Consider the following 26,396-nt stretch of genomic DNA (forward strand, 5'->3'; position numbering starts at 1 on the left):
AAGTCAGTGCAGAGTTTTTATCAGAAGAGGGCGCAACATTCACAGTTTTAGGCAGAAAATTTACATTTCTACTCAGACGCACTAAAGTGCCAAAATATTGACTACACGTGTCACCAGCACAATTAGACACTCATTTATATAGTTTATTAGCAAAAAACAGTTGATTTGGGGGTGACTTGCTCTTTAAAGCAACCATTTAAATGTTAAATGGAACTAAAACATTTTTTGTAGTTGTTGGTATTTTATCACAAATGTAAGTAAAGTGATGATCCACAAAATAAATCATCCTTTCTTACTTATGTTCATCATGCTTAGTAACATTACATCGACAGAATAAAACTCCTCCTTAGATATTAAACCTTCTGTGGTTAAAGATTGTTTTCCTGTTGATGAATAATCCTGTACTAGTCTGAAGAAGTATGATAAAAATGTGTGAATATCCAAAAGTCAATGCAATAAAACTTCAGCATTGATTAAAACAAATGAATAAGCTGCAATAATATTTAGGATGCATCATGCAGTTATGTTTAATGATTGACTAGTTCTGTCTGAATGTTATTTTCATTTTCTGTTGATTAAGTTCCCAACAAAAAATACTATTAATTCTTTGGTGCATAAATAATTAGAGAGGAGTATCTAAAGACCAGCAAGGGAAATTAATGAAAGTCTTGTTTGTCCCAGTGACACATTAGAAGGCAGAGGTTTACTAATAAAAGCACACTTAGTTGAATTAGAGCTTTCGATCCTGTTGATTTTGAGTTGAGATGCACATTTTTACCCACTCCTGTGATGAAGTTAAAAGGACCATAAAATAACATAAAGCTGTGGCTGGTGCTGTGGGTGGAGATGAAGATAAAGATGGTACAGGGTAAGGCTCAAAGAGAAAAGAAAGGAAGAAATGGCGCCTCTCAAGGTGAGCGTGTGTGTGTGTGTGTGTGAATGTGCATGCATGTGTGTGAATGTGTGCGAATGTGTGCATGTGTGTGTGTGCGTGTGAGTGTGTGTGTGTGTGTGAGTGTGTGTGTGTGTGTGTGTGTGTGTGTGTGTGTGTGTGTGCGTGTGTGTGTGTGTGAGTGTGTGTGTGTGTGTGTGTGTGTGTGTGTGTGTGTGTGTGTGTGTGAGTGTGTGTGTGTGTGTGTGTGTGTGTGTGTGTGTGTGTGTGTGTGTGTGTGTGTGTGTGTTTCGGTTTAATTCATTAACGGAAAATCTCTGAGCAAGGAAATATGAAGGTGATGTCACTTACTGCCGCAACGCCGCCCTCTCGTTACACCAGGCAACGCCTCCTTTTGCGGCTTTTTTCAAACAGGAAGTGTTGGTGGAGTGAGACTCTGGTCGGGGGGTGACTTGCTCTTTAAACTGAGGCGTTTTAACATCAATGTTCCCGTGGTTCATCTGTCTAGACTGAGTCACGTTTAGGTTTTATCCACAGGAACTGATTTCTCAGTATGACTATTGAGGTTTTTAAGTTTTTCTGTTGATTTTCTTTTCGCCTTAGACTTTGTTTCCTGTTTTATTTCTATTACTTGCCTCCGATTTTACTTCCTGGTTTAATTCACACATGAGTTCTATCTCATTAAATACCAGTTTGGCTTGTTTCCCCTTTAGTTCCTGGTTCTGTTGCCACTGGACCATGCCAGTTCTGTATTTCCTGCCCTGCACTGTTTTTGCTCACAGAGCTCTTATGTTAGTTTCATTTATCCACTTTCTGCTTCGGTAATCTCCCTTTAACCTTTTACCCCTAAGGGTTTTGTAATTAAATTCAATATTTATTATTTCTTTAAGCCCGCTTTGCCCTAGCTTTGGTTTTTAAGTGATCTTCTCCAATGACTCTTGCTTTTTATAGGGCCATGGTGGCCATTGGGCATAGCTGTTTAGCGTGGAACACTTTGTTTTGTTTAACCGGTTTAATAGAACAACTAAATGGACACTGTTTAGTCGATACCAACCATCAGGGAAATCCGGGTGGCAGAGCTGCAGGTCCTTGCAGGTACGAGCAGGGTTGCTCTGCGTGCCCAGTGGATGCTTCATCTGCTCGATCTCCAGCTTGAGTGAGTTGAGTGAGCCAAATATTTCCTCCATGCCGTCATCGTAGTCCTTGTAGCTGGCATCCGCGGGGGCGTCGTCGACCAACTGGCTGGCATCGATGTTCCTGCGTGTCCTGCCCTTCATGGGAGCTTCTAAGGGGAGCGGGTGGATGACATCACCAGGAGGGCCCTGTTATGGAGAGATGGATAGAGATGAATACCAGCTACAATGTAAAAGCATCCATAAAACACTGTTGTTAGAAACAGAAACGTGCACTCACAGGAGGACCAGGAAGTCCAGGTGAACCTGTCTCTCCTTTTGGTCCCGTTTGACCCTAAAAGAAAATGAACTCATGATTAATCTTGACAAATTGTTGCTGGGTTTCAGTGACGAGGATTCTGTAAATCACTTACAGATGACCCTTTGGCTCCTTTCGGACCAGGAGGACCCTGTAGACACAAAGGTGACGGAGTAATCAATAGTGATGCAGTAAATAGCCGCACTGGGCTGTTGTAATGATAAATAAAACTTACAGGTAACCCAGGAGGGCCGATGGGACCAAGTGGACCTGTAGGACCTGAAATACCCTGAAGGAGAAAATGCAATCCCATAACGGTTCTGGTTACAGAAGGACCACCATCAGCGAATGTGATTTGTACAAAATTATTCAGTTAACTTAAAAATGCATTAAAAAGGACAAAAAACTCTCAAGAGCCTGCTCCTGTTAGGTCGGCTTTTCTTACATTGTCTCCTTTTGGACCAGATGACCCTGGAGGACCTGGAAGACCCCTGTCACCCTTCTCTCCCTGTTCACCCGGTGGACCAATCAGACCAATCAGACCAGGATGGCCCTTAAGACAGAACACAAATTCATATTGATGCAACAGTGAATAATACCCTAATATACTAGATTATTACAGTACCATTCAAACAACTGGAGGCTAATAAATCTCACTAATTATAGCAAAATATAAATACTTCAGTTTTTATTGTGTGATTCACCTTTTCTCCTTTCACACCAGAGTCTCCTTTCAAACCCGGTAAACCAGGAGGGCCCTGTCAGGCAAAAAGGACGCACCATTCACATCACAACACGCCACAAAGAACGGTACCAAAAGTTCACGAGGTCTTTTCTACTTACCATGGGTCCAGGAGGTCCATCTGGGCCTGGCGGACCAGGCAGTCCTTGCTCTCCCTTCAAGAGACACAAACGAGTTGGTATTTTTGACTCTATGTTTATTTAAACATGACTGAAAATGTTTCAAGACACGACTGTGATTCAAATGTGTAGAGAAACAAAACTACTCACAACTGAACCAGGAATACCCCTAAGTCCTTCAGAACCAGGCTTTCCAGGCGATCCTTGAGGGCCAACAGGACCCGTCTTTCCTTGGGGACCTTCGATGCCGGGCTCCCCCTTTCAGATAGACACCAGGTTTATGGAAATGTTTTATTCACATGATAAATGACCCACACTTTTGTGGTGCCTTCTGGGTCAGAGGACTCCAAACTGCTGAGTCATTCATCCGTTCACACACTGAGGGTGATGAGCTACAGCGTAGCCACAGCTGCAATCGAGCACACTGACATAGAGGCGAGGCTGCTGAACACAGGTACCACCGGTCCCTCCAACCACTACCAGAAGGCTGGGGGAGGTGGGGGGGGGGGGGGGGGGGGAGACAACTGTCTGGGTTTTAACCTGCAACCCATGGGTTACAAGGAAAAAAACCCCTGACCCACCGTCGACGTCTCTCTATCTTTGAACTACAACATTCATTAAACTCTGTTCCCCTCCCTTTGAATAAATTACCTTGGCTCCTTTCTCTCCTTGCCTTCCCTCAGGTCCTGGTGCTCCAGGAGGGCCCTGTTTTAAGGAACAAGGTTGACCCAAAGTCAAACGGCCGTAACTTTTTGAAGCATAAACCTTTCTGCTCAGACATGATAGAGAAAACTTGAGACTGTACTCACTCTCTTTCCTGGTGGTCCAGATGGACCGGATTCTCCAGTGGGTCCAGGTGATCCCTGAATTAAAATAAAAATGCCTTTTTTAAGTTTTGAATTTTTAACAATGACTTCAGATTGAGAAAATAAAACCACTCACAGGCTGACCAGCTTCTCCATCATCCCCTTTGTCACCAGCGGGACCATCTAAACCCTAAAATATAAAATGAGCAGAACCTCAGTCAAAGAAGATTATCATTAAAGGTGTATTTATAAATCAGATGACAAGTTTGAAAAAACTTACAGCTGGACCGGGCTCTCCGGGTGGACCAGGGTCTCCAGGAAATCCACTTGGACCCTGAAATTTAGAAAAAGCTGTTTTAGATTTTTGACACAAACAATTTATACTATATACCTGTTTGAAACATGAGTGCATTTAATTTTCAGGTGAAGGATGAATGGAACTTACTGGGCTGCCCTTGGGACCATCATCTCCAGGGGGACCTTTGGGACCAGGAGGTCCAGCAGCTCCAGCAGGCCCAGATTCTCCTTTCTCTCCACGCTCTCCTCTTGGACCCTAGAATAATTGATCAAGAAAACATAAATAAACAGGCGACCAAGTCCTGATGGTGGCTTTTCTTTTTATGTTTTAAGTAGAAACAAAAAAATAAAATAAAATTACTCACTGGTGGTCCAACTTCCCCCTGAAGTCCTGGCTCTCCTGTTTCACCAGCGTCTCCCTGAGAAAACAGATCGTGGAGGGGTGAAGGTGGGACAGGGAGACACACACACGTTATCAGTGAGGGGATTTGTTGATCCTGTGTGGTTCTACAAATCAGCCCCGAGTGTCCCAGCGCCCTTGTCACCCGAATGGGAAAAGAAAGAGATGGCATAAGAGATTTCAATCCATCAACAGAAGGCGGATTGGGCGACTGGAGCAGAGAGTGCTGACCTCACGGTTCTGTTTGGACTCTGTACATATATCTTGTCCTCTTCCTCTTGCCCTATTGAACAGTTGTCCTGCTGGCTCACCTACACCCCAGGTGTATCGTTACTCACTGTCACACAGGCCTACAGCCTGCCCTGCGGACGTTTACGACAAATGCATTCTGCCACACCTGCTTGGTGGAAAAATACCGTCCTATGTCATGTTTGGAAGATGACGAGTAAATCAATAGCACGGTTCTGTTATGATGATTTCCTTAAAAGTGCAATTTGAAAGAATGACATCCTGTGGTCAAATGTTGGTACTGCAGTTTATTTTTCAGGGTATCTGCAGGTTTAAGGGAGCCAAATTTAAGCTATTTTTATAATTACATTTAAGCTTTATTTTCCAGCTATTGCCTGGAACCGGTGCTAACCACGTCGCGAACGTGGGATTAGCCATCCAGTTACCATTAAACTTGCACTTCCCCATGGCGCAAGCTCCCACTAGCTCAACCAGCTAATGTGCTCATCTAGAAAAAGCCCCCTTTCACAACCAACTGAATGTGTACGGTTCTGCTTACGCCAACATCATACAAAAAAAAATGCTGAATACCAACTAGAAATTCATGAAAATTTTATAGAAATAAAATAATCTTGTTTATTGAGTCTTTGGTAATTTAAGACCTTTGGAAACTGTATTTAAGGATTATTTGTCATTTTTAAGGATTTTTAAGGCCTTAAATTTGGAAAAGTAAATTTAAGACTTTTTAAGACTTTTTAAGGATCCGCGGATACCCTGTTTTTTAGAGATGTGATTCACTGAAAAAACATTTATTAAATAATTATTTCTGATTATAATCGGTCACTGATTTTTTTTGTCTTGACTAATTTTTTTAACATCCAGGAAACAGCTGAGAAAATTTTGGCTAACATTAGCAACTTCACCACACAGCTCCTTTAGGCTTGTGTTATTCGTGGAGATAAAACATCAATGTTACAAGGTAAATGGAGTCAGTGGAAGAGTTGTGTTGTTGTTAGCCAATCAGAGGTGAGATGTCTAAATATCAGGAAATAAGACTTCTAATCCTGCCGTCTGAAACTCTCCTCTGATGTGGCTCACTTCTAGATCCTGAAACAGGTGCGCCAAAACCCTGGAGCTTTTCGCCGGCCAGTGTCGAAGCAACGCAGCATTAGCTTGCTGCAGATTTAGCAACCTCACAGACTCACAGAGTGTGAATAGTAACTACGTCCTGTTCGGTTTATTCAAAAGGAGAAAAACTGACGACCGCCAGTCAGCTGAGAATTTAATTTATTTCAGCATAACCTTCCGTCCAACATAATTGAGACATTAGACTGTTTTGTGATTATTTCACTGTAGATTTCTGACAAATTGCTCCTTTAAATATGAACAACTCAATGGGAGCTCCAAATTGGTGTCGCCTTACAAAAAAAGCCTCATGTTTGGTTTTAAAAAGCTCACACTGGCCAGATTTGTTTCTTTAGGTTTTAGCAACACACACATTTTTTTTCCCTTATACAATGCTGCATTTGATACTACAAAGGCCTGGGCATCATCCTTCTGACAGCATGCTTATGTCCACCAAAGGGGTGCTAAGAACAAAATCTGCTGAGAACAGAAAAACCAAAAGCATAAAAGACAGCTGCTCATCACAGATACATGAGGTATGCATCTGAGCTACTTGCCAGCACTCTGAGCTGATAAGAGCTAATAAAACGCCAAATCAGCTGCAATTAGCCAAAAGGAGCGGTCTGTGTTTTTGTGCAGAGTCTCCTCAGGGAGATTACAAAGGAGCAAAAGGTGATTCTATTGACTGAACTTGATAAAACAAATCCCACTGACACAACAGAGAGAGTGTCGCTAAAGTGCACGGCGCCGCATTTCAGCCGCTGCCAAAACAAACATTTTATAATGAAACAGCAGCAACAGATGAGAACTGTATCACGTTTTATGTAAGCGGCTTTTAATAATGCATCTGCCATTTAAGAACTGCAAAAGGACGCCTTTGAGTCAATCCATCCAGCAATCCATTAGAGGATGGCTGCCTGTTCGTTAGATTTGTTTGCATCTGTCACTTTTTTGTAGAAAAACATTTTATGCCCTGTTTAAAAGGGTAATACAGTAAGGGACATGTAAAATGTCAATGTACTTCCAGAATTTTCCTTAGCTGGTTTTTCTTTCAAGCATATGCACCAAAAACATGACGTGTCCGGTTAGCCCAATTTCAGCAGAGCAGCATCAAATGCAATAACAAATAAAATGTGTCAAACTCCAATAAATAAACAAGATGAAAGATTCACCTTTTCTCCCACAGCACCAGGGTTTCCAATACCACCAGGGGGTCCCTGAGGGCCGTCGGCTCCTGGGGGTCCAGAGGGGCCTCTGGGACCAGGAGGACCAGGTGGACCCTATCATAGAAATGTACTTTGAAAGTTTTTGTATGGACAGCATTGTTAAAGTGTACAGAATACAATCTTACCATCTGACCAACATCTCCAGTTTCACCTTTCTCACCAGGCGGGCCAGGCAAACCCTAAAAAATCACCACAGGAATGTTTTATGTTTTAAGGTCAAAGTACAACAAACACAAACAATAAAAACAGTGAAGGACTAAAAATGTGGTTATAAAGTAATAATAAAAAAAGAGACACAGAAAATAGTAGGACCAAATAAGCTAGTTTTGACTAGTACAAAACCTGCACTTGGAGATTATCTTGTTCATTGTAATGCATACCTGCAGCCCGACTGGGCCTGGAGGTCCTGGGAAGCCTCTTGACCCTTCGTCTCCCTTTTGTCCAAACATACCCTGTTGACCTCTAGGACCCGGCTCCCCATCAGCACCCTGAAAAACAGATAATATGTTGATTCAGAAACCAAGAAACGTAAACAATTGGGAATTTGGGCACAATGTTGACACTTACAGCAGGACCTGGTGCTCCAACGGGGCCTTGAGGGCCAGTTGGGCCTGGTGGACCCTAATGAGGAAGCATATTAAAAAGATGTTGTTAATTTTGCTCATGATGAATTCAACAGAAACCTGGCTTATAGTCAGAATTGTAAATACCTGTCGATGTTTCAAAAGTAAACAACTTACATGTTCTCCTTTGTCACCTTTACTTCCTTTCTGGCCCGGTTCACCAATTTCCCCCTGTGAAACGACACCATCAAAGTGTGAAACACAGAACAGGTTGAAAGTCATCAGCAAAAGGAGGGAAATATAACTTGAGAATGCTAAATTATATAAAAATTCCCAATAAGAGAAAATGTTATATATTAGCCTAGAAATCTAGACAGACTGTAGCAGTATCAAAAAGATTTTGCTCTCCAGGTCGGTCTAGCCACACTCTGGAGGACCTTTGGCAGGTATACAATCGGCCTGAGCAGTTTTGTGTTACACCAATAACTGCACTCTATCGGTTTGGTGAGGCAGTCACAGAGCTCTATCGGTTTGGTGGCCAATCACAGAGCTCAATCGGTTTGGTGGCCAATAACAGAGCTCTATCGGCTTGGTGGCCAATAACAGAGCTCTATTGGTTTGGTGGCCAAATAAAAGAGCTCTATCGGTTTGGTGGCCAAATAACAGAGCTCTATCGGTTTGGTGGCCAATAATAGAGCTCTATCGGTTTGGTGGCCAATAACAGAGCTCTATCGGTTTGGTGGCCAATAACAGAGCTCTATCGGTTTGGTGGACAATAACAGAGCTCTATCGGTTTGGTGGACAATAACAGAGCTCTATCGGTTTGGTGGACAATCACAGAGCTCTATCGGTTTGGTGGCCAATAACAGAGCTCTATCGGTTTGGTGGCCAATAACAGAGCTCTATCGGTTTGGTGGCCAATAACAGAGCTCTGGCCAATAACAGAGCTCTATCGGTTTGGTGGACAATAACAGAGCTCTGTCGGTTTGGTGGCCAATAACAGAGCTCTATCGGTTTGGTGGACAATAACAGAGCTCTGGCCAATAACAGAGCTATATCGGTTTGGTGGACAATAACAGAGATCTATCGGTTTGGTGCCCAATAACAGAGCTCTATCGGTTTGGTGGCCAATAACAGAGCTCTATCGGTTTGGTAGGCCAATCACAGAGCTCTATCGGTTTGGTGGCCAATAACAGAGCTCTATCGGTTTGGTAGGCCAATCACAGAGCTCTTTCAGTTTGGTGGCCAATAACAGAGCTCTATCGGTTTGGTGGCCAATAACAGAGCTCTATCGGTTCGGTGCCCAATAACAGAGCTCTATCGGTTTGGTGGCCAATCACAGAGCTCTATCGGTTCGGTGGCCAATAACAGAGCTCGATCGGTTTGGTGGCCAATCACAGAGCTCTATCGGTTTGGTGGACAATAACAGAGCTCTATCGGTTTGGTGGACAATAACAGAGCTCTATCGGTTTGGTGGACAATAACAGAGCTCTATCGGTTTGGTGGACAATAACAGAGCTCTATCGGTTTGGTGCCCAATAACAGAGCTCTATCGGTTTGGTGCCCAATAACAGAGCTCTATCGGTTTGGTGGCCAATAACAGAGCTCTATCGGTTTGGTGGCCAATCACAGAGCTCTATCGGTTTGGTGGCCAATAACAGAGCTCTATCGGTTCGGTGGACAATAACAGAGCTCTATCGGTTTGGTGGCCAATAACAGAGCTCTATCGGTTTGGTGCCCAATAACAGAGCTCTATCGGTTTGGTGGCCAATAACAGAGCTCTATCAGTTTGGTGGCCAATAACAGAGCTCTATCGGTTTGGTGGCCAATCACAGAGCTCTATCGGTTCGGTGGCCAATAACAGAGCTCTATCGGTTCAGTGGACAATAACAGAGCTCTATCGGTTTGGTGGCCAATAACAGAGCTCTATCGGTTTGGTGGACAATAACAGAGCTCTATCAGTTTGGTGGACAATAACAGAGCTCTATCGGTTTGGTGGACAATAACAGAGCTCTATCGGTTTGGTGGACAATAACAGAGCTCTATCGGTTTGGTGGACAATAACAGAGCTCTATCGGTTTGGTGGACAATAACAGAGCTCTATCGGTTTGGTGGACAATAACAGAGCTCTATCGGTTTGGTGGACAATAACAGAGCTCTATCGGTTTGGTGGCCAATAACAGAGCTCTATCGGTTTGGTAAGCCGATCACAAAGCTCTATTGGTTTGGTGGCCAATAACAGAGCTCTATCGGTTTGGTGGCCAATAACAGAGCTCTATCGGTTTGGTGGCCAATAACAGAGCTCTATCAGTTTGGTGGCCAATAACAGAGCTCTGGCCAATAACAGAGCTCTATCGGTTTGGTAGGCCAATCACAGAGCTCTATCGGTTTGGTAGGCCAATCACAGAGCTCTATCGGTTTGGTGGCCAATAACAGAGCTCTGGCCAATAACAGAGCTCTATCGGTTTGGTGGCCAATAACAGAGCTCTATCGGTTTGGTGGCCAATAACAGAGCTCTGGCCAATAACAGAGCTCTATCGGTTTGGTGGCCAATAACAGAGCTCTATCGGTTTGGTGGCCAATAACAGAGCTCTGGCCAATAACAGAGCTCTATCGGTTTGGTGGCCAATAACAGAGCTCTATCGGTTTGGTGGCCAATAACAGAGCTCTATCGGTTCGGTGGCCAATAACAGAGCTCTGGCCAATAACAGAGCTCTATCGGTTTGGTGGACAATAACAGAGCTCTATCGGTTCGGTGCCCAATAACAGAGCTCTATCGGTTTGGTGGACAATAACAGAGCTCTATCGGTTTGGTGGACAATAACAGAGCTCTGGCCAATAACAGAGCTCTATCGGTTTGGTGGACAATAACAGAGCTCTATCGGTTCGGTGCCCAATAACAGAGCTCTATCGGTTTGGTGGCCAATAACAGAGCTCTATCGGTTTGGTAGGCCAATCACAGAGCTCTATCGGTTTGGTGGCCAATAACAGAGCTCTATCGGTTTGGTAGGCCAATCACAGAGCTCTATCGGTTTGGTGGCCAATAACAGAGCTCTATCAGTTTGGTGGCCAATAACAGAGCTCTATCAGTTTGGTGGCCAATAACAGAGCTCTATCGGTTCGGTGCCCAATAACAGAGCTCTATCGGTTTGGTGGCCAATCACAGAGCTCTATCGGTTTGGTGGACAATAACAGAGCTCTATCGGTTTGGTGGACAATAACAGAGCTCTATCGGTTTGGTGGACAATAACAGAGCTCAATCGATTTGGTGGCCAATAACAGAGCTCTATCGGTTTGGTAAGCCGATCACAAAGCTCTATTGGTTTGGTGGCCAATAACAGAGCTCTTATCGGTTTGGTGGACAATAACAGAGCTCTATCGGTTTGGTGGCCAATAACAGAGCTCTATCGGTTTGGTGGCCAATAACAGAGCTCTATCAGTTTGGTGGCCAATAACATAGCTCTATCGGTTTGGTGAGCGGGATGATGAGACTGAGCAGAACAACAAAGATGGAGGTGGCTCATTTAAAGTAGCTTTAGCATCAACTTTGGACTATTTAGGCGTGGGGTTTTTCTTTGACTCAGACAGAGGTGCCAAAGTCCTTTATTAAGAAAATTAATGTATTTGCCTCTTTTTTGACCATGTATGGTGGACAGCCTTGTTGACTGGCATGACAAGCTGTCTATATTGTCCCTTTGGACATCTTAGGTTTTTATAACTTTTATGGCATGGCAACTTTTATAACTAGTATTCTGTCATTGTTGTGCTGCTCACTCGTGTCCTAAATTGCCACTCGAGGAGAAATAAGGTTTTCTGAATCCATAGCGTTGAGTATGTCATGTTGCTCACTGTCCTAGCATGCGGAAACAGAAACACAACCATAGATTCTGCCCCCGAACTGAGCTGGCAATGGGTCGTGGTCAGACTATATGTATGTTTACATATTGAGAATTGCTTGCCAGGCTACTTATATGTAAAACCAATTTAAAAACGAAAGAAGAAGCTCCACCTTCTTTCGAAGAGACTTTTTCCTCCCTGGATTTGTTAATGTTTTCTTTAAATATTTTCTCTAAAAAATAAGCTGTTAATTTAAAAATCAGGAGTCATTGGCAAAAAAGAAAAGTTCATTACATGCATCTGACACAGCTTCCAACAAATTAACTAAAATATGCTTTCAGAGCTCACAGTGGGCGTGCGAACAAAAAAATAAATTAATCGCTAATAACTATCAGAGCTAAAAGCATTTGCTTCTGAGTTTTAGTCAGACATTGTGTTTTGTTCCTTAAAACCACCAACACTCTCACTCCACACAGATAGGCCTTATTATAAGGAAGTGTCTGAGAGTGTGTGTAAACATTAGCCTGTGATATCCGTTTTATCTGCATGGTAAATACCCTCGAAGTTCTTTGTGTCCATCTACACCACGGGGACCAGCGTAAGGCCGGTTAAGAACTGAGGCAATCTTCAAAGGATGAGAGCTTATCCTTTCAGTTTCTCCATGGCTGATCTCCCTGCAAATGTTTTTAGAGAGGATAAAAAGTTGCTCTTGGCTCTGAATACTAAAGTGCCACTTTGACAATTCTGTCGCTGCAGCAGAATTCAAACCTTTCTCTTCACTCTTGTTTGTACAGAGCAGCGCTGAGCGGCAGCGACAAGGCCACGTGGCCTTTTAAGGAGCTGCAAATCCACGATAGCTCTGTCAAACAAGATCCCTTTAGAGCGTTTAAAGTCGTAGAACAAAGAAGACAAGAAGCTATCAGGGCGAGATTTCGACGTTGGCGTCTACTGTAAGGTTAAATGGCTGCACTTGCTTGTCATGCATGCTTAATGGTAAAAAAGAGACTGATAGGAAAAAAAGAAACTTCCTGAATTCCATCACACTTTTATTCTCACTGACCAGGAAATAAGCCATTAAATATAACCTGACCTTATCTCCATCCTCCCCTGGGGGTCCAGGAGGTCCTCCAGGCCCTGGAAGACCCACAGGTCCCTGAATACCATCTCTTCCAGCTGGTCCTTGAGGTCCTTTCTCTCCCTAAAGATGTTTTTTATAACAAAGCACAGGGTCACAAGGTCATCCCAGGCTAAACATGCTACATATTTAGAAAATTATAGATATTTTAGTAATGCACTCTTCCTACCGGTCCACCTTTCTCTCCAGCAGTGCCTGGAGGTCCCTGAGGGCCAGTACGTCCAGGGAGGCCTGTAGGTCCAGCTGGGCCGGCAGGACCCCTCTCACCAGGGGAACCCTATATAAACACATCAAACCGGTAAAGCTAAACTCTTAGAACATCCAGTCATATGCAAATAATCACCCACTGCATCAAAACGACTTCTCTTCATTAAGCAGGACTATGGTCGTCATGAAGGAAATGATCCTACATGGAGACAGAACAAGGATGCAGATGCAGTAAATCGTACTCACAGCAGGGCCAGGTGGGCCTTGAGGACCCTCGTTCCCTTTCAGGCCATGAGCTCCCTGCAGAGCAAATATTAAACAATGGTTTCAGGAACAAGAATGACACATCTGTTGAGGAAGCATCCTGCCTTCCAGACTCTCCATCTTTAAACGGGCTCAGCGTGAGGTGGAAAACCTCCTGTAGTCTCCAAAGCCAGCTAACCCTGCTTTACCAAATCCTGCTGCATCACCCTCCGTATCATCACAGAGCGGCCTGTGCATCCACGGATGCGATTCCTGATGTTGTACTTAACTCTGTTTCTACAACTGACATGTTTGCACAGAGAAAGTGAACTAAATTGCACAAGTACATGAATTAAAAATAATAAAACCTAAAATAAATCAGTTTGTTCTTTCTCTAAAACCCACTTAGAGGTCTGGTCTCTCATTCTTGAAGCTCCACACATTTTTACAGCCTAATACATTACACAACAACCAAGCAGTGGAACATATTATCCTTTAAGGAGGTATTATGAGTACTCAGCCGGAGAATATACTTACCACAGGACCAGGAAGACCTCTATCTCCAGGAAAACCTCTTTGCCCAGGAGGACCATCTTTACCTGCTGGGCCAGCAGGACCAGGATCCCCCTACATGCAAAAAGGACAGAGATGGATAGAGGTGATCAGTTTGATTGCATGTAAGTTTTGCATCTAGCTAAGAGCAACCCTTAACCACAAATTCACCTTGGCTCCTTCTTTCCCGGCAGGTCCAGGCAGACCGTGCTCACCGGGTGGACCTGGGGGTCCAGGGTGGCCTCGGTCTCCCATTTGTCCAGTTTCACCAGTTGGTCCCTACAAATGAAATAAAACGTGTTTAAAAAATGGAAGAGATAAAGCTTTTACCTGATATACAGAAAAGGTTTGAAGAACAAAATCAGATAATTAGCAATTAGGAAAAACACAAAGATGATAAAATTCTTTCAATATCTTGTGGAGAGGCTGAACATTTGCTGTGTGGGAGGTCTGCTACTCATTAAAGCTGCATTATAGCTCTGTTATTATGAACATTCTCGGCTGGAATTGGGAGAGCTGCTTGAATTAAAGTCTGCATGTATAATGGATGAAGAGCCCAATGCTAATGTAAAAGAAATAAAACAAACCTAAATCGCAGCTCCAACAATACAGATACCATAATAAATCAGCTGGTGTTAGACCAACAAAAACTGTTACTTTTTGGTTTCCTTGCAGCTTCCAAATAAAAACGGACAACTAGTCAGACTTCGTTATGGAGTTTTTAGTTTAGGTAGTTAAAATCAAAGTAAAATGTTAAAGCAAACCTACAATCTGTTTTTCCACTAATGTGAATTGTTCTCGGTGAAAAACAAATAAGCCGTGGCGCTCCTGTTTTAGGAAGTAGAAGTTAGCTAGAGAACAAGGGGGCAGAAAACAGCAGGATCTTACTCATTATCATTCATGATGTTCAGACATCTCTCTTCTAATTGGCTAACAGCTATGACAACTCTTCCACTGCCTCCATTTCCTCTTCAGCGTTATTGTTTTACCTCAACAACTAACAAACCTGAAAGAGTTCTGCCATGTTGTGGAGATGCTAATGCTAACATTAGCTTCAACTAGCCGAGACATTCTCTGCATTTCCCCGCACGCTAAACCAACAACAGCCCTCCCCGTCACGAGTCAAGATGGGTGAGAACATGGATACTATTTTACAGACATATTTATGTAGATGCTCCGTGGACTGATGCCTACTGGAGCCACCATAGTAGTCGGCCGCCATCTTTGATGGGTCTCCATTTAGCCGCAGCCATGCTGTTATAAATGAGCTTTATAAATAAACTTGGTTTGGTATGAGTGGCTTTTCAAATCCTAACGTTTCCCCGTCTATCTTCTATTGGAGGTTAATGCAGGAAATAGGAGTAGAAAGTAGGGATGTCCCGATCCGATCACATGATCGGAAATCGGCCCCGATCACGTGGTTTCAGACTGATGGGACTCGGGCTTTACTTCGCGATTCGGACTTGGATACTCGGTTCAAATTACAGGAGAGCAACTTGGTTCTCCCTAAAGGTTGTCAGGCTCCCCTGATGCCCTTAACTTACACACCCAGAAGGAGCACAAAAAAGATCCAGTTTCCACCTATTTTATATTATTTATATGGACTCAGTGTAGCAGGGATCCTTTTGAGCAGAGAGCTGCAGGCAGACCGCTGAATATTCATGAACTCCAGCTGCGCTCTGCAGACGGCCACAGTAACATTTTCTAAGTTTCTAAGTGGCGTCACCAAAAAATATATAATTAACACACAGTCGTTCGTGTCTGTTCATTTTCTCTCTGGTCAGTTCTGTCTGTATTTGAGCATGACGTGTGGACGCGCTCGCGCGGCCCCCGCTGCAGCGCTCGTCACTGGCGCAGCTGGGCAGCGCAGCGCACACTCTGCTTTTTTTTAGGTCGATAGATGAATTTGATCTGCTAGTTAAAAAGTTAATTGTGAGGTGAAAAAGAAGGAAGCAGGCAGGAGCTTGTCTGGAGGACTGGGAGATGCAGGAAGATCAGAGACAGACAGGACAGGAAGACAGGAAAATAAAAACCAAGAAAACAAAACAAAGTTCTTAAAAAATAAAATATAACCTAGGTAGATTGATCCCACTACACGTTTGTACCTGTATAAAGCAATAACTTATCAGCATGTAGTATTTATATAGTTGATACAATTCAGATCATCTTCAAAACTCCGTCCCGTGCCCAGGGGCGTATCTAAGCATTTTGGGGGCCGAGGCAAAATAGACCCCTGCCAGGTATTTTAAGTTGAAGTGCGATCTGTTTTTATATTAGACTTTTTATATTTGCAATAAAGTCCAAAAGTGAAGAATTTATGTTATTACTTGATTGTTCAAGCTACCTCACAGAAGTGATCTGTTGTTAATAATTAAAATAAAAGGTAATTAAATAAAAAATAAGGAACACTCTGGAACAGTTTCTTCCTTTTCTTCTTATTTTTTTTTTAAGTATCCAAAGTATCGGATCGGGAGTCGATATCGGCAGATTCTCAAAGTCAAATGACTCGGACTCGAGGGCAAGAAAACCTGATCGGGACATCCCTAGTAGAAAGCTATTTACACGTTCAGCAAAATGGCTCACCTGAGGTCCAACGACACCTGGAGGACCAGGAGGACCTGTCTTGCCTTGGAATCCCTGAGTACAAAAAGAAACAAGTCACTTTACTGATGAGGTGCAACACAGAAGATCTGAGGGATCAAAGCACCGAGCTTACAGTCTCTCCTCTCTGTCCAGGATGTCCAGGCAGCCCGTCTTTCCCGGCAGGTCCCTAAGAAATTCCCACATTCCCATTAATTTAAAAAAAAATCTAAAGTAAATGTAAGGATAACAAAGACAGATGAGGGATTGGTATCTAAACTCACAGGTGGACCCTTTGGTCCCGGAAAACCTGTTGGTCCCTGAGGTCCCGGTAAACCCTGATGAACATATTACCACAGATTAGAAAACAATAATCTCTTAAAGCATTTAAGACATGGATTTTAAAAACAGAGCACTACTACATACCCTCTCACCAGGAGGTCCTGGAGGTCCATCGTTTCCTGAGTTACCCTAAAAGGATGAAATAAGAAGCTGAATATATTTGAATACAAGAAGAATAGAAAAGTGAATTCTGTTACACACCTTTGGGCCGGCTTTTCCCGTCGGTCCTCTTGGTCCTCTTTCACCTCGAGGCCCCTGAATTGAAAAAGAAAGAAAGAGAGAGACCCCTCAAGAGGTGTGATTGACCTGGAAACACTAAGATAAATCATGGTCTTGGGTTGGCTTTCTCCCAAGAATGACCAGGCCGAGTGTCCACTGCTCTGGTGCCAAGTTTGCCATCTGTAGATAAGCTCAAGTGTGCTGAGTAAGACTAACCGTCGGTCCCCTCTGTCCTCGTGGGCCTGGCTTTCCTCCCGTTCCCTGCGGACGTTAAAAACACACAGCGATCAAACGGATGGCACTCGTGTTATGAAGGAGAGAAATGCTAATGCAACACTCATTAAAGCTGGTGAACAGTTACGTGTTTTAACTTTCAGCTAGGTGTTGTGAACGTGCTTTAAAGGCTTTATCTTTCCTCTCCGACTGGAAGCTCGAAATGCTTTGTGGTCCTGGCTCCCCCTTCCCGGTGACAAACTGTTACTCTTACTGGGAAGCTAATAGCCCATCCCCAAACAAAGCAAATGAAACATTGCTCAAGCACCACACAGTAATAAACAGAGTAGGTTTTTTTGTAGCTCGCGGGGCGATGAAGGAGGAATCTGGGACAGAAGCCAGCCTCCAATGCTCCACCTAGATCCAACACCTGTAGGGCCAGAACCCTTTAGAAATGCACTCGGCATACCCGAGATCCCTTCTCTCCATTGGCACCGGGGAACCCTTGGAAACCCTGAGATCCCTGTGTGTCAGAAAAGGTGTAATTAGTCATCCGAGATAGGAAACATAAACATGCGTGCCTTGTTTCTTTTTTCTGAGAGACGTGGAGCCCATTATCCCGAGTGAAACACAAGATCGCAGCGCTTTTATTATCGTATCAGCAGCAGAGCGTTGACAGCAACTAGCACATTTAAATCCTCCTTCCTTTGATCAGGATGCTTCAAGCACATCCAGCTGTCAGACTGCAGCTTTGCCTCAGAGAGGCTAAAGGATGAGCCATCAAACGTGCAGCAAAGCCGCCTGCACAGCGCATGTTTCATTCTCTTTTAAATACACTAAATATATAAATAAAGCATCAAAAATACTATTACATCCAGCTAAATTGCATTAATTAATCTGACATCAGTAAATGATGAAGTGTTTGTTAGGACTTACCTTTGGTCCTTGTCTTCCTGGGTATCCTGGTAATCCAGGAACTCCGAGTTTACCCTGGATGTGACAAAATATTTGACGTGTAAAAATCACAAATCAGAACGGATGAAACAAACAATAAAAAACTAATTCATTCCCCATTACCAACAAGACTTTTTACATAAGGAATGTTTTTTCTTCTTAAAAAAATACGTGATTAGAAATTCTGGAAGAAAAGTACATTTTTAACATTTACATTGATTTAATCGATTAATACATTTAATTTAGCCCTAATGATAGTAGATCTAAATGTTGAATAGGTTAATTTGAAAGGGACTTTATTCTATACACCAGCTAGCCAAAATGCTATTTTTTATCCTAAGTCACTGAAAAATGATGTAAGAATGATTTACTAGCTGATTTCATTCGACTAAAAACTAAAAAGGTAAATAAACAAAAAAACAAAACAAGCAACACACTGTGCACATTTAACTAACTCCTACATCCACGGACGTAATTTTCACTTTAGAAGTGGGGGGGACACGGAGTGGGGTGGGGGGGGGGGTATCTTTACAGTATGCTCTAATGGGAAATGGGCTTCAACACAAACGGTTGTTTACCGCTTGGTCCTAGAGCTCAACCAGTGTCAATTTAATATAGCGTAACATTGTTTTTGGATGGTAAAGAGTGCAGGAGTCAAAACTTGACTTTGGAAAAAGTGGGGGGGACATGTCCCCCCCCCCAAATAAATTACGTCCACTCCTACATCCATACACCTACAATCTCATTCCAAGGGTACAAAAGCAGGCTGAATCCTGCTTCCAAAATGACGCATGCAAATCTCCAGAGTAGAAGTTAAAACAGTCAGATGTGCACAAGCTGAACAGCAGAATTTACTAGAACTAGTGCTGCGCTTGAACTTAAGCCAGAATCTCACTGGGATGTGACTGATGGTGCAAAAACTGAAACTTGACTCCAAATGTTTGTGCAGGCTTTTAGCTTCCTTGCTCACACCGCAGAGCTTAAGTTTTTTGTTGCAGGAACTCTGAACCTGTTCAGAAGGTTAGTGCAAGTTGTGCACATCAGGAACCGGTCTAGAACTCTTCTTAAACTACACGTCGTTCCACAAATGTGGAATGACCTTCCTAACACTACCAGAACAGGGGCTTCTTTTTCAATTTTCAAGAAACTCCTGAAGACCCTGCTCTTCAGAGAGCATCTTCTGAACTAGCACCCTCCCTGCACCCGTCCCCCCTCTCTACTGTCCACTCCTTTGTTCCCTCCTCTCCATAACTGATGTCAAGTTGTTGTTGTTATTGTTGTTGTTAGCCTCACGGGCAACATGCCGATTATCACTTGTAAGTCGCTTTGGACAAAAGTGTCTGCTAAATACATAAACATAAACAGAAAGTTGGAAGAAGTGTGACGTGAGGGGTTAGACACGAAATGTGAATAAGAAGGGTGTAAAAAGGAAACATGACTGAGATACTTAGTGACTAAATTGTCACTTTTGTACGTTCATCCTGTGTTTATCTTCGTTATCTGTTTTTTTGTTCTTGTCTTTAGTAAAAAAATGTGTTTTACCGGACATGTTTCAGCTAGTTTACATGTCAGGTAAAAAAGTATCTCATAAAAGTTCTAATAATTTTGTGTCTTAAACTAAACACCAACGTTACAGCCCACTCAGTCGCAGGGAAGTGGATCAAACTGGACTTTTATTCAATGCAAATCCGTTTTAATTAGTAAAAAATACAAAAAAATTCTTATGATAAATCGAATGCAGCTTTTTTCACTAAAGTTAGGAATCACATATACCATTGTGCTCAAACATAACACAGCTGACCGAGGAATAGTTTGCTAAATCATTATTTAGTTGTGCGGTGCCGTCTGATCCTGTAAGACAAAATGTCACCCTTAGAGACAAGTTTCCTCCAGCGTCCACCAGGAAACAAATGTACTATTCCAGAAAAATGATTTTCGTCAGCAGACATGAGAAATTGTTGTTGGCTGAAGAATTTCACATCAGTTTACTCATCCTTCAACTGAATCAGTAACTGGATCCATTCATGCTGCCAGCTAGTGAACGAGCACCGAAGAATAGAAAAACGGATTGTTGTTTGGATTTGGGCAATCACAAAATAACTCTTTTCTTTTAAACCTTGCTGTGTCACAATCAGAGATAAAGATCCAAAACATTTGTTTTTCTTTCACCCTGTTTTTCTGAGTGAGATATCAGAAGGTCTCACGCTTCAGTTAAAAGAAAAAGCAGTTTACCTTTTCACCGTTGGGACCAAGTGGACCAGCGTCTCCTGGGAGCCCTGAGCGACCCTTTGGCCCCTCTGGACCATCTTCTCCTCTGGGGCCAGCTGGTCCAAGTTCCCCCTGGTTAGAAAAAGAACCATGAAACACTTTTCTTATCAAGACTAAATGCTGCTACTCTGTACACATTTGTAAATATTATTGTTGATTTTGCATTTATATTATTTCTGTATTATTTTCTTGTATTCTTTTCCCCCAAAAGGGAATGGCACTCCAAATTCACTGTACCCCGTACAACGACGATTAAGGCTATTCTATTCTATTCTATTCTATTATATATATATATATATATATATATATATATATATATATATATATATATATATATATATATATATATAGCCATGCCCTGGTGTGGGGGCTGGGGTGTGCGTCGACATGGTCGGGACATAGAAGGGGGTGCGCGGCTACATAAGTTTGGGAACCGCTGGTCTACAGTAATACCACATTACCTATTTTCAATAGTACACCATTGTTGTAACTGTAGGCTGCACAAAAATGGAAAAAGCTGCTCATTCTGCATTGATTTTGGAGTGAGGAGACCCATCCAATATGGCGGCAATGCTATTACGCTCTCCAGTGCTCAGTGGGGCATCTACGTCTTCATGTCTACGGTTTTCACACTCTTGATGAGATGCCAGTAATAGAAAAAGAAGAAACAAACTTTTACATAGCACCTCTCAAGATAAAAGTCACGAGTTTCGCAAGAACATAAATAAATATAAAAAATTTGAAAGATTTAAAAAAATGTAAGGAAAGGAAAAGTGAAACTGATTAAGATGGAGGGAAATCAGTGGAGCCCGGGAAAGTCGACAATGGTAAAAAGAGCTGAATAAGGTGAGTGTGATGAAGGTCACATAAAAGCCTGTCTGAACAGGTGAGTCTTCAGCTGCTTTTTAAAGGAGACCCCTGAGTCCACTCATCTCAAAATGAGACTTTTATCTTAATAAACTACCATAATGTGTTCATTTCTTGCCATGCGTGTTACTCACTTTCTCACTACCCTTGCTCAAAACTCAAATGTTAACTTCATTAAGGCAGACATAAACCCAATAAAGCAGCTTTGGTGTCTAGGATGAATGGATGTCTTGTGGATCATTCTCTGGATAAATGCTCTGGTTCTCCCGTTTCTGGAAATTAAAGTTAGCTGGAGGGTTGGAAGGGGGCAGAAAATGGTTGGGTTTGGAGTCTTCATTATTATTCATGCTATTCAGACGTCTAGACTCTGATTGGCCAGCAGCAACGTGACTCTACCACTGACTCGGTTAGTTTTCCAACGTTGGTGTTTTAAAGAAATTACACACTCCTTACATTTCTCCGTTTAATTTTGTTTGCCACTAAATCAACAAATTGAAGTATTTATGCTGAAGTAGGAATTCCAGTAATTCCTATGCTTTTACTAAAGAATTCTGTAGACAAGAGACCGTGAACGACTCTCTGTTCAGGTAGTTTCAGGTTGCTCCTTAAATGATATCACAGTGTAAAGTAGCTTCACGGATCCAGTGAGCCAGTGTTTCTATTCGAGGGTATTTAGCAGTCCTATTACTGCTCCTTTCTGTACGAGTGCTCCCACTTTAAACAGGCCCACGCTGAATGACGGAGTACAAACCTGCTCTGACAACCGGGCGCTGCAGCACAGTCCCACCGGTGTGTGTGAGAGGTATCTAGTTAAAGTGTGAAAGCTGCAAAGCAGGCAAACGCACGCACGTCCGCACTCAAGCGCACATAAAACAGCGTCAAGCAAACTGTACCTGACTTGCGCTTGCTGGCTCGTCAAAGACGACACGTTCAAATGAGCTCTCAAGCACGCGCGCGCAACTTTTTTTTCTATGGCGGCTTCAGAATGATTCATTTACGCTACCCCGTGTTAATCTCCAGAGCAAGGGGACTCCGCAAATCTTTGCTTTCATCTGGATCAGCATCATCTCCAGAGGAAATCGCCGCTGAAGCCTCGTGTTTTCCGTGGCCTCGAAGGACGACTTAATGAACCGTTGATTTCTCCTTCCTTTCAGCTAGAGACAACCCGGTCAGGAAGAGGAGATTTGAAGTTTGAAGTACGGGCTGCTCATTGTATAAGTCATATTTTTCCAACAACCTGACAGAGCAAATCCCCGATGCGCTCGTGCTGCCAGCCGCGTGTCAGACTACTGCTCCTGATTCCCCTACCGTTGAGTTCAGAGCCGACGGGCTGGAAGCAGAGGAGGAATTGAAAACGGCTTGCGTTAAAAACAAAAACACACAACCGCAGCTGTCAATCGGAACAACACCTTATGTTTGTTCATTACCCACAATCCCACAGAGGGGTCAGAAATTCTCAGGCAATAAGGGGCTAAAGTAGCAGAATGACTGAAGCTTTTGCTCTGTGCAGGTAAAGGTCAGCGCCAAGCAACGCAAGGCTTCAGACGATGTAAAAGCTAAATGTTAACCCTTTAGGCGCCGTAGTTATTTCAGTAAAATACAAATGTTTTATATCACTATTTAAAGAGCTTGTAGCTTAAATCTGGTTAGAGATAGAGGAATATTGTAAATTAGAAAAATCTTCAGTATGAGCCAAATTTTGTACTAGGAACGAATTCACTCACATAATTAGCATATTATGACATCATCAGGTAGCAGCCATATTGGATTGCATCACATTTGCAGATTTTTTTTAATGTTTTTGTCTTATTTTATTAGTGTTGTTATTGTTTATGATACATATATACATACTCCTATGTAGACATATATAACTATGTATGTATATATATATATATAATATTTATTACTTTATTGGTATTTTGTTATGTTTACTGCGTATCAATCAAGAACACTGTTTTTGGTGCTTCAGTGTCATGAACACACTTCACTCATCCCTTCTTTGTTTTATTTTGTTTATAATTGTTAGAGAGAGAGAGAGAGAGAGAGAGAGAGAGAGAGAGAGAGAGAGAGAGAGAGAGAGAGAGAAAGAAAGAAAGAGAGAGAGAGAGAGAGAGAGAGAAAGAAAGAAAGAGAAAGAGAGAGAGAGAGAGAGAGAGAGAGAGAGAGAGAGAGAGAGAGAGAGAAAGAAAGAAAGAGAAAGAGAGAGAGAGAGAGAGAGAGAGAGAGAGAGAGAGAGAGAGAGAGAGAGAGAGAGAGAGAGAGAGAGAGAGAGAGAGAGAGAGAGAGAGAGAGAGAGAGAGAGAGAGAGAGAGAGAGAGAGAGAGAGAGAGAGAGAGAGAGAGAGAGAGAGAGAGAGAGAGAGAGAGAGAGAGAGAGAGAGAGAGAGAGAGAGAGAGATATGCTGAATTGATCACCAGAGGAGTTTTCACCGGCCCGAACACCACCACCACATCCCCCTGCCCCTGACACGGTGGATCAAAGGATCAGACCCGGTACGAGGCCCCCCCCCCCGCCACGTCTCTTTGCCCGACGCGGAACCGTGCTGTCGCTGACGCCGTCCATGAGCAACAGACGGACTCTCTGTTGCTGCGCGCTGAAGCCACGCTTTCCGTCTCGCTAGAAGACGGCAGATCATCCTTGGACAGGAAATATTCTTCCTCTGAATCTGAATCTGCCAGTACTAGACGAAGAGCTTCGTCAGCACTGAACATTCCTCTTGGCATTGTTTTTTTTTCCGTTACCACTCGCTCGCTCTCACTGACCTGACTGCTCTGACAATCTCTGCGACTGGTGGGCGGGGTTCAAGTTCTAAATACTCGAAAAGTTTCATTAGTAACACACCCACAAATGCTGCTTGGATTGGAGTTACAGGTGTCTGCCACCCCGCAGTGTAACCTTTAAACTGCATGAGGGCTCATTTCTGCTGCTGTGGCTCATTAAATCCAACATTGCTGCTTGTCGCAATTCTGCGACTTTGCGCTTAAAGGGTTAAATCTGTGATTTATTTGAACGTAACAGTGGAGGTGTGAGTGAGAGGGGAATGAAAACCAACTTTACCCTGTCGCCCTTGATACCCATGTCTCCTTTGAAGCCAGGGAAGCCATCTTCACCCTTCAGAGAGAAAAGAAAACACACGCTGTTGAGAGCTGAAGATGTAATGAAAGACACTTAAAAACACAGATGGGATTATTTTTATGATTCGCACATAAACACACTCAAAAATGAGCGCAAAAGTAAAGACACGGGAGTAGAGTCTGAAGGAGGAAGGCAACAAAGCAAGAGCCCTTGTTGTTGCCATAGAAACACTTGATAAGCCTTTTCTTCTTTCTGCAGCACCAAAATGTTCGTGTGCTTTACTGATTTTAATTAAGCTTATTATTAGCAAACAGAGCCAATCATCACAGTAATCACATCTACTAACATTTCTCTCTAACTGTTGAGTTCAACTCTTAAATTCAAGCAGATTTTTTTTTTTTTACCTTTTCGCCCTTGTTTCCTTTAAGCCCGCGGACGCCATCGGCTCCCTGTGGTGAAGGAACAGACGCACGTTAGACAACAGTAGAAACGTACCCAACAAAAAACAAACCACTTCCTGTCAATTCATCTATCACAACTAAGTTTAACTTCTGAAATGTGCTTCAAATGCACCACAACTCAAAACATCTTCAGTTCACAAAACTCCAGCGGACTTCTTTTCCTCTCATCTGGCTGAGTGTTTATCAGGAGAGTGGCCGACACAACATTAAGGCAGCAACCCGGAGGGTTCCCCCGTTCAACGACACATATGATTTTATGGAAATCTGCACGGGTATGGAGACATGGAACGTCACTGTGCGTCAGGGCAAGGGCTCTCCGACGGGCTCACAGAGGGTGATGGAGATATGCCCAATTTTTTAACTACCTGTTAAAAATGATGGCGACCGCCATCTTGTGATTGGTCAGGATGCCATATATGGCAGAAACTGGTAATAGTAACCATACAAAAATGTGTTTTAGCTGTGTTGGGCCGCTAGAGCAGCGCGTTCACAAACGAGAAGTGTTGCTTTCAGTCGTAATAATGGAAGCAAGGAGACATGCTTAAAGGTACGATGGTGCAATACATTTGTTCCACCTCTAGATGGCACCCTCTAAGAAAAACCTCCAGATTCCTGCTTTTAGAACTCAACAGAAGCTAACAAGCAAGTGGCTCCTTTGTCGTTGCATGATTTCCTCGTAGATCGAATGCCGCTGACACACACAACACAGTGCTCTGTTAACGGCCACTAAAACGGAATAAAAATGGAAAGAATTTGTCTTGCTTGGACTGATGCACTATTTGGGAAACACATCGGTCTCTTCTCTTGTAAAAAAATAAAAATAAAAAACAAAGCAGACTGCAGCGCATGGCTGAAGTCGCAAGTGGACTATTCTAGCCACAGGGGGCGATAGAGGCTGGGTGGTCTTTTATTTAACTTGTAAAGGGCCATTTTAGCACACACTGGCTCAAGAAAAAGATTTAAAAATACGAAAAAGTTGTAGAGAATCCCTTTAAAGATCAATCATGTCCTAAAATATTAGCTTTATCACCTTGTGACGATCAAAAATACCACCTGCATCATGTTTTTCTTTTCTAATCAGTGCTCTCTTCAAAAGCTGTCCCAAAAAAACCTGAAGGGATCACAGTTTAACAAATTCTACTCGACCATCCTTCTCGTCTTGTTGGAGAGAGGTTTTCAGCTGTGGAGTGGGGGAGTTGTTGGCAAGATGTCAAGCTGGTTGTGTGATCCTTCTCTCTGAGGAAGCTGTAATGATCGGATCAGTCACACCCTCTTACTGAGAATTATTTGATGGGATTTCTTTTGTCTTGCTTCTGTCAGCTGCTGACACAAAAACAAGAGACGGGCCACCAGCTGAAGCAGCAGTCAGCCCCACTATCCAGCCTGGGAGACACCGTTAATGGTCCAAAGTCCAACACTGGGCTGATAAAGCACCACGCATTGTGGCTGACACGTACATAATGACCTCAACAAGGTGTTACTTATTATTATTGATAACCAACCCACCTTGACTCCTCGGTTCCCAGGATAACCAATGGGTCCTTGAGGTCCAGCAGGGCCCTAGAGAAACACAAGCTTCATTAGAAGTAAACACACACGTGCACCAACTGTGCT

General features: G+C 43.0%; 1 protein-coding gene across 2 annotated transcripts in view; it reads right to left on the reverse strand.

Moving 5' to 3' along the window:
- The window catches only part of col5a1 (procollagen, type V, alpha 1), a 118,677-nt gene that overhangs the window by 11,314 nt on the left and 80,967 nt on the right, over nucleotides 1-26,396 (reverse strand). For both annotated transcript variants that reach the window (XM_015943244.3, XM_015943243.3), the window contains exons 27-62: nucleotides 26,289-26,342; nucleotides 24,726-24,770; nucleotides 24,304-24,357; nucleotides 20,344-20,451; nucleotides 18,094-18,147; nucleotides 17,627-17,680; nucleotides 17,161-17,205; nucleotides 16,927-16,980; nucleotides 16,810-16,854; nucleotides 16,668-16,721; nucleotides 16,520-16,573; nucleotides 16,387-16,440; nucleotides 13,975-14,082; nucleotides 13,789-13,878; nucleotides 13,255-13,308; nucleotides 12,971-13,078; nucleotides 12,757-12,864; nucleotides 8,007-8,060; nucleotides 7,834-7,887; nucleotides 7,647-7,754; nucleotides 7,392-7,445; nucleotides 7,213-7,320; nucleotides 4,653-4,706; nucleotides 4,436-4,543; nucleotides 4,271-4,324; nucleotides 4,127-4,180; nucleotides 3,994-4,047; nucleotides 3,836-3,889; nucleotides 3,335-3,442; nucleotides 3,167-3,220; nucleotides 3,028-3,081; nucleotides 2,769-2,876; nucleotides 2,559-2,612; nucleotides 2,439-2,474; nucleotides 2,306-2,359; nucleotides 1,947-2,214 (exon numbers count right to left, since the gene is read on the reverse strand). In XM_015943244.3, coding sequence (XP_015798730.3) covers nucleotides 1,947-2,214; nucleotides 2,306-2,359; nucleotides 2,439-2,474; nucleotides 2,559-2,612; nucleotides 2,769-2,876; nucleotides 3,028-3,081; nucleotides 3,167-3,220; nucleotides 3,335-3,442; nucleotides 3,836-3,889; nucleotides 3,994-4,047; nucleotides 4,127-4,180; nucleotides 4,271-4,324; nucleotides 4,436-4,543; nucleotides 4,653-4,706; nucleotides 7,213-7,320; nucleotides 7,392-7,445; nucleotides 7,647-7,754; nucleotides 7,834-7,887; nucleotides 8,007-8,060; nucleotides 12,757-12,864; nucleotides 12,971-13,078; nucleotides 13,255-13,308; nucleotides 13,789-13,878; nucleotides 13,975-14,082; nucleotides 16,387-16,440; nucleotides 16,520-16,573; nucleotides 16,668-16,721; nucleotides 16,810-16,854; nucleotides 16,927-16,980; nucleotides 17,161-17,205; nucleotides 17,627-17,680; nucleotides 18,094-18,147; nucleotides 20,344-20,451; nucleotides 24,304-24,357; nucleotides 24,726-24,770; nucleotides 26,289-26,342 — 2,635 coding nt within the window. The remainder of the gene's footprint in view (nucleotides 1-1,946; nucleotides 2,215-2,305; nucleotides 2,360-2,438; nucleotides 2,475-2,558; nucleotides 2,613-2,768; nucleotides 2,877-3,027; nucleotides 3,082-3,166; nucleotides 3,221-3,334; nucleotides 3,443-3,835; nucleotides 3,890-3,993; nucleotides 4,048-4,126; nucleotides 4,181-4,270; nucleotides 4,325-4,435; nucleotides 4,544-4,652; nucleotides 4,707-7,212; nucleotides 7,321-7,391; nucleotides 7,446-7,646; nucleotides 7,755-7,833; nucleotides 7,888-8,006; nucleotides 8,061-12,756; nucleotides 12,865-12,970; nucleotides 13,079-13,254; nucleotides 13,309-13,788; nucleotides 13,879-13,974; nucleotides 14,083-16,386; nucleotides 16,441-16,519; nucleotides 16,574-16,667; nucleotides 16,722-16,809; nucleotides 16,855-16,926; nucleotides 16,981-17,160; nucleotides 17,206-17,626; nucleotides 17,681-18,093; nucleotides 18,148-20,343; nucleotides 20,452-24,303; nucleotides 24,358-24,725; nucleotides 24,771-26,288; nucleotides 26,343-26,396) is intronic.

The sequence above is a fragment of the Nothobranchius furzeri genome, chromosome 6 (assembly GCF_043380555.1).
Source record: "Nothobranchius furzeri strain GRZ-AD chromosome 6, NfurGRZ-RIMD1, whole genome shotgun sequence".
Classification (NCBI taxonomy): domain Eukaryota; kingdom Metazoa; phylum Chordata; class Actinopteri; order Cyprinodontiformes; family Nothobranchiidae; genus Nothobranchius; species Nothobranchius furzeri.